Source organism: Rutidosis leptorrhynchoides, chromosome 3 (assembly GCF_046630445.1).
Source record: "Rutidosis leptorrhynchoides isolate AG116_Rl617_1_P2 chromosome 3, CSIRO_AGI_Rlap_v1, whole genome shotgun sequence".
Classification (NCBI taxonomy): Eukaryota; Viridiplantae; Streptophyta; class Magnoliopsida; order Asterales; family Asteraceae; genus Rutidosis; species Rutidosis leptorrhynchoides.
In genome coordinates this window covers 508452474-508462795 of record NC_092335.1, presented here as the reverse complement: position 1 = coordinate 508462795, position 10322 = coordinate 508452474, and the positions used below count along the sequence as shown (strand labels likewise).

At 36.3% G+C, this 10322-nt stretch overlaps 1 protein-coding gene across 2 annotated transcripts; it reads right to left on the bottom strand.

The window, feature by feature from the left end:
- Positions 1 to 1990: 1990 nt before the first annotated feature.
- On the bottom strand, positions 1991 to 7612 carry LOC139898262 (uncharacterized). Of its 2 annotated transcripts, none has more exons than XM_071880993.1 (7): positions 7491 to 7612; positions 6607 to 6860; positions 6428 to 6481; positions 5886 to 5966; positions 5598 to 5667; positions 5367 to 5455; positions 1991 to 2335 (listed from the first exon to the last, which is right to left on the bottom strand). In XM_071880993.1, the coding sequence occupies exons 2-7, from the start codon at positions 6793 to 6795 to the stop codon at positions 2201 to 2203; spliced, it is 618 nt and encodes a 205-aa protein (XP_071737094.1). In that variant the 5' UTR covers positions 6796 to 6860; positions 7491 to 7612; the 3' UTR covers positions 1991 to 2200. The 2 variants fall into 2 exon arrangements, with proteins under 2 accessions (XP_071737094.1, XP_071737095.1); XM_071880994.1 differs by having other exon boundaries at positions 6607 to 6849; positions 7491 to 7610.
- Positions 7613 to 10322: the final 2710 nt, after the last annotated feature.

Below are 10322 nucleotides of genomic sequence, written 5' to 3'. Positions count from 1 at the left end.
AACACGTGTCATACCCATTTAGACACTTAAACCCTAATTTTGACCCATAAAGGTCAAAATCTCATTCTCTACAAGTTTGACACCAAAACACATTTAACTCGGTCATATACTTCAACTTAATCCATTTTAAGTTTATAAACCTCATTAATTCGCCAATCGGGTCATAATTACCACCAAACCCTAATTTGACCCAAAGTCACAATTAGTCAACCAAATTACCCTAAATGGGTTCCAATACTTCCATAATCACTAGTCCAAGTGATTAAACTCATAACCAAAGCCTAATCAAGGCCAAACCGCCAACCAACCCAAAACCCGCCAAGTGACAAGAATAACTAGTCACCATAAACCCATTTCATCACCTAAGTGGGTTACACAACAAATTAACTCAAAACCCTAAATTGAATATCAAATTAAACAAATGAAATTCGGAGTTTGAGCTTACCAATACCACCACAACGTAGCTAGGAACGAGGAGAACAACTTTGAAAACCGAGACTTTGAACGATTTGAGCTCCTTCCTCACCAAAACCTCCAATCTCTCTCTAAACTCTTACTCTCTCTCTAAAAATGGGTGAAGATGATGAGTGGATGTGAATGAGATCCAAAACTGATCCAAAGTAGCTAATATGCCTCACAAATCCGGCCTCAAGTGAAATTACCCATTTGCCCTTCATTTAAAACACTTAAAAGAAAAGGGGTCTGTCAGCAGCAAATGGCGCGGCGCGCCCCAACCCCGCGCGGCGCGCGACATAGCTGAACCAGATTCCTTTGCATCTTAATTCCATATAATTAATCCACGAAGCCCATTCTCGAATGTCTTAATACACAAGCAAGCAAGATAATTATTCGAGTCTTACACTAGACTACAAAGGAGTGTTGCTTTGTCGACCACCGAAGCCGAGTATATGGATATTGCAGAAGCTTCTAAAGAGCTTGTTTGGTTGAAGAACTTCTTGTGCGAGTTTGGTAAAAGACAAGACAATTGCGAGTTATATTGTGACAACCAAAGTGCAATCAATCTCGCGAAGAATCCAGTGTTTCATAATCGTACGAAACACATTAATTTGAGGTATCATTTTATTCGAGAACGTATTGAGAATGGTACTTTGATAATGGAGAAAGTCCTTGGTATGAAGAATCCCGCAGATATGTTTACTAAGGTGGTGTCAATGGACAAGTTGAGATTTTGCATAGCCTCAACGGGTCTTCTCATGAATTAATGAGAAGGAAGTAACCGACTAGGGAGATAGAGAGATGATGATTCGATTCTAACAAGAAATGTTGAAGACCTTGTATCGAAAGTCTGCTTATCCGGAGTATGTGATAGGAGTGTGCGTGTCCCAAATGGAGTTTGGCGGTAAAGGGTGCTTTGGCAATCTTGGTTAGTTTGTTGATATGATGGGTTGACAATGTGAGTCATGGTTTTGACTATCTTTAAGTAGGAGATTGTTAGATGTGAAGGATATCAAAACAAAAACGAACGAACGGTTCAATCAACGAACTACTCTCCGGATTATATCAATAAAATCTCTCAAGTTGGCCCGTGAATTAAAGTAATCGATACATATAACCACGTTAAATCTCGTGTTCTTTAATTTTTCATTCTTGTTCTTTCGTTTGTCGATTGTGGAAGGGTAATTCTCTGAAATTATTCTATCGTTTGGGCCCTATAATCCTTGCAAGTTTTACTAGGTGGAGAATAATTAGTTCTTGATCGTTTTTAGTTAGCTTGTGTTCGTGTTGGTTGTCGGGTTTTTGCTTTGTTGCTTGGTATTGTCTCGATCTTATTCTTAGAACCGAATATGCCCGGTTTTTAATAGTTTTAGTTTTTCTTTCTTTCTAGTTTCGAGTCTCATTGTTTGCAGGTTATAGTATACATCATAAGTTATAGTATACGCTAACAATTTATTAGTCACAAAATAACCGGATAATAATCGCTCTACCGAATAACCTGAACAGAAAAGTGGAAACAATAGTTCCAAACCCGAATGAAATCAAGTGTTACATAACGCAAGAATCAAACGTCACCACAACCTAAAAATATTCAAATGACTTTGGAAATGAAGTTCTTTAGGCACACATTAACATTACAAGTTTTCGCCAATTTGACAGTAACACTTTCAGTTTAAATTCCGGTTTGAAAGCACTAAAACACGAAATGCTATTTAGAATAGAGAAAATCGTCACCCGTTCACCCCTACCTTTCTTTGAGTTCTGCTTCAAACTCGAGTAGTTTCTCACGAATAGGTTTCAAAAACATCTTCATATCCTGTCGAAGTCGGTGTTTCTCTTGGTGAATGAAATCCTTATCTTCATTCAGCCTCATTTCAACCTATTAAGTGGACAATTGATAAAACTTCGTTTTTGAAGCAAAATTTATAAATTTTTTTTAAAAGAGGCTACAAAGATTCATCATTCCCTGAACTGTTGCAGAAAGTGTATTACTAATTCATAAAACCTCCCAAATTATATTATACAAGAAATTTTAATATTGTTTTATTTAAAAATTAAATGATACTGTACTTAACTTCTGTAATCACATTTGACGCTCTACTTGTTTATGAAGAACTAAAATTATGGACAAAAAGTGTTTTGGTCAACCCGGCCCATATTGACTTGTAGTGTTATACGAAAAATACACCCCATATAGCAAATAGACAAGAAGGATCAGCTAGGGACTATGTGGCTTTATTTGAAAAGTTAGCGGGACAACTTGGCGCACTTCCGGAGCCTATTCTAGAAGAAACGTTTATCAAAGGACTCAAATCAGATTTACGGGCAGCGGTTCGAGTTATGCAACCTGAAGGTCTTAACCATGCAATGATACTTGCTATCTTTATTGATGAAAACAAACCTAATGAAATCGTATCCAATGGGAGTGGGGTGAATCGTTCTTATGTTTTAACTAAGAGTTACAATCGTAGTGGTGAGACTAGTTCAACACGGACGTTGATTGCTACAGGTTCATCAAACCAGAAGAGTAATAATTCTTACACGAGTCAACCAGGCCAATTTAAAAGGCTGACAAAAGCAGAATTACTAGAAAAAAAGGATCGAAAGGGTTATGCTTTAAATGTGACGAGAAGTTTGCACCAGGTCATCGATTAAAGTTGTTCAGTTACTCCTCGTGGATGAGGGAGATAAAATTATCGGAGAGTGAAGGATTGTTTCCTTCTAAACAACCTGATGATGACGTTGCAGATTCACTAGCGGAATTTATAGATGTGTTCGGGTTGTTCGGAAGGGTTACCTCCCCAACGTGGTCACGAGCATTCAATCATGCTTAAAAGGGTACAGACCGATAAGTGTCCATCCATATCGTTATCCACATGCGCAAAAGAATGAGATCGAAAAACTGGTGGGTAAGATGTTGAAAGCATGTGTGATTCAACCTAGTCTCAGCCGTTTTTCAAGCCCGGTACTCTTAGCTAAAAAAAGATGGAAGTTGGCGATTTGTTGTTCGACTATCGAGCTCTAAATAAAATGTCTGGTTAGACAAATTTTCAATTCCGGTTATCGACGAGCTTTTGGATGAGTTACACGGGGCTACTATATTTTCGAAGTTGGACTTGAAGTCCAGTTATCACCAAATTCGGATGAAGGAGGAAGACGTGGCTAAGATGGCTTTCCGAACCCATGAGGGACACTACGAATTTTTAGTGAGCGCAAATTCGTCTTAGTCTTTTTGGATGAAATACTTGTTTATAGCAAATCGTTAGAAGAGCATAGAGAGCACTTGGCTGTTGTGTTTAGTTGTTTACGCAAGAATCATTTATATGCCAACAAAAAGAAGTGTCCGTTTGCACAATCGAAAATTGAGTATTTGGGTCATGTGGTAGACTGGTATCAAAAGAAGGTGCTTCAGCGGACAACTCAAAAACCGCGGCAATGATAGATTGGCCGGTTCCAAAAAATTTAAAAGAGCTACGAGGTTTCTTTAAGCTAATCGGTTATTATCGGAAATTTGTGGAAGGTTATGGTAAGAAAGCTTGGGCCTTGACAGAACAACTTAAGAAAGATAGTTGTAAGTGGGCGGGCCTTTCAACACTTAAAATAAGTTATGACCAAAGTACGCGTTCTTGATCTACCGAATTTTAACATAGAATTTGTCGTTGAAACTGACGCATCAGGGCATGGTATTGGAGCAGTGTTGATGCAAGAAGGTAGACCAATTGCTTACTTTAGTCAGGTATTGGGGTCTCGCGTGAAGACGATGTCTGTATATGAACAAGAATTAATGGCAATTGTGTTGGTAATTCAAAAGTGGCGACGATATTTAATGGACAGACACTTTGTAGTGAAAACTGATCAGCACAACTTGAAGTACTTATTACAGCAGCGATTAGTGTCTGAAGATCATTAGAAATGGCTTACTAAACTGTCAGGTTTTGATATTGAAATTCAGTACAAGGCAGGGGCGGAGAATAAAGTAGCATACGCCTTATCTCGTCGTGGCGATTCACATGATTGTTCAGCATTATCGATATACCAGATTTTTGATCGGGACGAGCTAAACCACGACTTGTCTAATGATGGTAAAATAGCAGCTATTAATAATTGCATCCAAAACGGTGACGATAAACCGAAGTTGTTAATAAGAGTATTGAAACGTGCCTACGATGTTTTGCATGTAATAAGCCCAAACAATGGTCCAAGTGGCTTTCTTGGGCTGAATAGCGGTATAATACCTCATACCATTCTTCAGCGAACACGACTCCTTTCGAAGATTATATATGAACGTGACCCACCACATTTAATTCGATATAGTAGCCAGCCTACGCCCATATTTGAGGTGGATCGCTATTTAGAAGAACGTGAGTAGATGTTGGAAGAGTTAAAACTACATTTATCGAGAGCACAACAGATTATGAAAGCCAACGCGGATGTCCATCGACGTGATGTTTGAGTTTTCTGTTGGTGATCATGTGTTTCTAAAATTACGTCCTTATTGTCAAAAATCTGTCAGCCATCGACAAAATGAAAAGCTTGCATCTAAATAGTACGGGCCCTATGAAATTTTGGAACGAAATGGAAAAGTGGCTTATAAGCTAAGGTTGCCAGCGACATCTTCAATTCATCCCACATTTCATGTTTCGCAGCTTAAGAAATGGGTTGGAAATCACAAGGTCACTACTGAACTACCCTAAATTCATCAACAGACAATTAATCAAAAAATTCTTTTTAGTCAATTGGTTTGTATCAGACTACCCTATCACATATGGATATGAGAATCACATGTTGAGTTGTATGTATTAGCTAACATTCTATCCATATGTCTTCACTTAAACCACTGATATTTCACATAGTTAAAAGGGTTGTTACAATCAGCCGTATGTATCTCAAAACTCGTTATTAAAGATTACCTGCAAATCATCCAGTACCCCAAATGAGAACTCAGCAATATCCAAATTGCCTTTAAAAGTTTTCTTCTCTTCTCCAACTACCCATTCCCCTGCTCACAAATATATGAGACTACAATTTCACTGATTGATTAAAAAAACAAAATAAAAAAAAAAAAAAACAAACAAAAAAACTTAAATAAATGACTATTTGACTAATGAATTGGTAGACCAAAAGGACTTCTAGCGGCATACCTTTGACTTTCAAAGTTATTTCATATGTGTACCCAACGCGTTTCTTGTTCCTTACAGTCACCAAAAACGCCTGAAAAATGTAACCAAATTTATGAGGATGAAGCGTAAGCCAAACTGGTTTAAAATAATAAAACTTCTATTATACTTCAGTTATCCTCCTCTAGTCGCACTCTACATCAATTCTTACCAAATGTATTTTCTTTCTTAGCCTAACGAAATTTACATTGCTTTTTATTTTTTGAACGTGGCATTAAAGAACGTCGCATAATGATCAATCAAGATACTCACATCTCCTGTGCATCTCGATACTTCTGCAATTTCTGCCTTCCCAGAAGATAACTCCAAAGAACCCACTGATAAAATTAACTCCTGAAATATTAAAGATGAGGAAACCAATATTATGAAGATTTATGCAAATGAACATAGACATATGACCATAGTTGACCAATATATAATGGTGGGCAAATACACCCCAAATCCCAATCAATTATAAATGGGTTGATTTCGAGTATGAAAAATTTCTAATGGGTCAAACCAGAACATGGTTGAAAAGTATGCCCAAAGTGTTTTAAACTATTAGTAATGCCTAAAACCTCCATAAACATTTATCCAACAAAATAGACGAGTCACCACATTTGACACTATATATTAATTGTTGTTTACTCAAGAGTGACTCGGGTCAACCCAATCTAATTGTTACAGAAAAACTACGCAGCTTCACCTGAACCGTTTTAACCCTAACAATATCCATTGATTTTGCCACCAATATCACAAAGAAAAAAAAAAAAAAAACTAATCCACCCAGCAAATATCTTAAAGCAATAGCAAACCTTGATTCTTTCAGTTGCCCATTTGTTCAAGTTCTTCTCCTCCCATGTTCCAGCCTACACAATTTGCAAGTATGTTTAACTGTCAATGTTATGCATTCGAAATAATTTAACTTAATAACATAAATAAACAAATCAAATTTACTAGCTAGGAAAGATTTCTAAAGTAGAAAAGCAATCACCTTATTCCAAGCAGAGCCAAGATGATTCGAGGATTTCGACCCACTTGAGATATCTTCAGCATTTAGCTTACGTGGAACAGGAAGTGGTGCAGCATCTTGTTTAGTTTCTCGAACCCAATAAGTATATGATGATGTTGCATTTGATTCTGCATTTTGTTTCGCTGATGATACCACACCACCTCCTTCCATTTTATAATTAAAAAGTCCCCTTTTATTACCCAAAAAGATTCAAGCCCAGTTCACCTAAAATCACTCTTCACAATAACACAACATTAAGATTCAATTGTAGCCCAAAACTATTGAATCCCAAAACTTCCAAACCCAAGAAAAAAATTCAAACCTAAATCACTCTCAACTGTTAACAGCAAAAAGATTCAAACTTTATGGTTTGAAATTAGTCATATTACTAAACCTAAATTTGGAATTACTCTGTCCAATAACACTACATAAAGATTCAATTGTAGCCTAAAATTTCTAAACCCAAGAAAAAGATTCAAACCTTATTAACCTGGAATCACTCTCAACTGTTAACAGCAAAAAGATTCAAACTTTATAGTTTTAAAGTACTAAAGCTAAATAAGATATTCAATCCCAATTCACTTCAAACCCTTCAAATAAACAAAAAGATTGAAACTTTATGGTGCAAGTTTACTAAACCGGACAAAAGATTCAAACCCAATTCACCAGTAATGGCTATTACAGCAAATAAATTATAGCTTTGTAACCCTTAATTTCCGAACCCAAATAGAAAAAACAAAAACTAAAAAAATATTAATTGGGGCATTTTACCTGATATTCGTTTGAACAATGAAACTGGAAAAAGATTCAAACTTTATAGCATAAAACCCTAAATGTATTAGAGATATGAAGTTACAAGATCAAACCTGATTAGATGAAGGTCAGATGTATATTGGAATTGTGGGCAAAGAATGGTAGTCAAAATTGATGCACGAAATAGCAAGTTAAGAAGGAGATCACTAAGGAAGTTTCTGGACCCAAGACTTTGTTCCAACGTACACGGAAAAATTATATATATATATATATATATATATATATATATATATATATATATATATATATATATATATATATATATATATATATATATATATATACGTATTTATAGGTGACTTAACAGTGACATATTTTAAAACGGTATGGGATAGAGGGAGTACAATTCATTAGGTTTTAAATATTTTGAGAATAAAATGTATCTATTTATTTATGTATATGTATCTAATCAAATCTATCAATCATCAAATCATCAATTAAATCAAACTGTATATTAAAAAAATACAGAGTAATGATTAAGTAATAAGATTAATAAAGTATAAATATTATTATTTGGTATCAATATCATAATCTCATAAATGATTTAAGTGATGATGTTATATTTGAAATTTAACCATCGATCAAAATTTTAACCAAAGTTAATTATTTGTCTTTCTCCAAATTAATTATTTGTCTCATCTTATCCTTTTATTATTTAACTAGTGAAATGACCCGTAGAATTACGAATTTATTTATCCTAACAGAGAAGTATAGAGAAAAGCAAAAGAACTTGGAGATGGTATTCTTAGACTTGAAAAAGGCCTACGATTGCGTCCCACGAAATTTGATTTGGAAGACCCTTAGAGGTAGAAGTATCCCGAGTAGATATATTCGGGTTATTAGGGATATGTACGAAGGGGCGAAGTCTTGTGTTCGAACGCCAGTGGGAATTACCGAAGTTTTCCCAATAGAAGTAGGCCTGCATCAGGGATCGGCCCTTAGCCCTTTTCTTTTCGCTTTGATCCTTGATGAGCTTTCTCGAGGGATACAAGAGTGTATCCCTTGGTGCCTAATTTTTGCCGATGACATTGTGCTGGTTTCCGAATCTAAGGAGGAACTTAATAGAAGACTGGAGCAATGGAGGGTAGCCTTAGAAGGTAATGGTCTACAAATTAGTAGACAAAAGACGGAATATCTTAGATGTGATTTTGATAGAAACACTGATGAACAAGATGATGGGGTGAACATCTGCATTGGAGACAGATCTTGCATCCACAAACCTCGTTTAGGTACTTAGGCTCGATGCTCCACAAATCGGGGAGGATAGATGAAGACGTGTCTCACCGTATTAAAGTAGGGTGGGTGAAGTGGAGGGCAGCGACTGGAGTCTTATGCGACAGGAAGATCCCCCTAAAAATGAAAGGGAAATTCTTCAAGGTGGCAATTAGACCTGCCATGCTATACGGATCAGAATGTTGGCCAATGACGAAGGCGCAAGAGAGAAGGATGGAGGTGGCAGAGATGAGGATGCTTAGGTGGACATGTGGGAAGACGATGTTGGATATGATCCTGAATAGTGTTTTTAGGGAGAACCTGAAAGTTAGGAGCATCATCGACAAGCTAAGAGAAGAACGGCTTCGATGGTTTGGGCATGTGAGGAGGCGACCGCTTAATGCACCTGTTAGAAGAGTCGAGGCACTTACAGTTGACGGTGTAAGGAGAAGGGGTAGACCCACACGTAGGTGGGAGGATAGAATAAAGCTCGACTTGAAGGAGCATTTATTGACCGAGGACATGACTTCTGATAGGAATGCGTGGAGGGCTAGAATTAGAATAGACGAGTAGGCTTTGGTTTATTTGTGTGTATGCGGGTAGGGGCGTGTGAGTATGTGGGTATGGGGGATTGTGTGTTTGTGTCTTCCTTTGTAGTGATCTTCGTATGAATGTTTATGTACGTATATATCTTCATGTATCGGGTATTCCTTGCTTTTCATTTAACCAGGACCCCGTCTTGGTATTGGGTATGAATGTGTGTGCTGGTATGTTTGTGTTTGTAGGGAGGTACGTGCATGTTTGGACGCATGTTTAGGGTATGGATGTGTGCATGTTTAGGTACGGATGCTTTTTGGGTATGTATTTTATATGTGTGCATATATGGTTGCTTTGTGCATGTTTATGGATGTTTGTATGTTTTTGTATGTATGCGTATGTTAGTATGCTTATGTTTGTTTCTATGTTTGTATGTTTATGGATGTAGGTTTGTTAGTGTGTATGTATGTATCTGTCTATGTGGGTAGGTTTATATGTACGCTTGTATGTTTCATGTGTATATGTTTTATGTATTGTTTAGATACGGATGTTTGAATGTACGTACGTACGTACGTATGTATGTATGTATGTATGTATGTATGTTTGGATGTATGTATGTAGGTTTATGTCTTTAGATTTGTATGTTTTATGTTATTTTAGTGTAGCTTTTCTCGATATGTCTGGAGCCCTGCACAGCAGCCTAAGGTACGTTCCCATATATATATATATATATATATATATATATATATATATATATATATATATATATATATATATATATATATATATATATATATATATATATATATATATATATATATATTTGTGCTATGAGTATTATTATTATTTATATATATATACACACACATATATATACGGCCCTATTATTGGAGGCAACACCAAGCGTCGATTTATTGGCGACTTGATCGCCGCTTAGAGCATATATTGAACTCCAGGCTTGATGTAAAACCCATGGAAACTCGCTCCTACCATTTTCATGGCATCTCGATTTTATTACTTTTTTATTTATTTATCTATCTCTATTTATTTAAATTATTATTATTACTTTTTTTTTTCCTACTACTTTTTGGGCCGGAGGTCCTATTGGAAGCAATCTCTTTATCCGTCGAACAGAG

Bases quoted from the DNA above. Each gene is read 5' to 3' on its own strand.
- LOC139898262 (XM_071880993.1), bottom strand. From the start codon at position 6,795: ATGGAAGGAGGTGGTGTGGTATCATCAGCGAAACAAAATGCAGAATCA. The intron at 5,456-5,597 runs GTATGCCGCTAG...ATTTGTGAGCAG, and splicing joins AATAACTTTGAAAGTCAAAG to GGGAATGGGTAGTTGGAGAA. The intron at 2,336-5,366 runs GTAATCTTTAAT...TCCACTTAATAG, and splicing joins GGGTACTGGATGATTTGCAG to GTTGAAATGAGGCTGAATGA.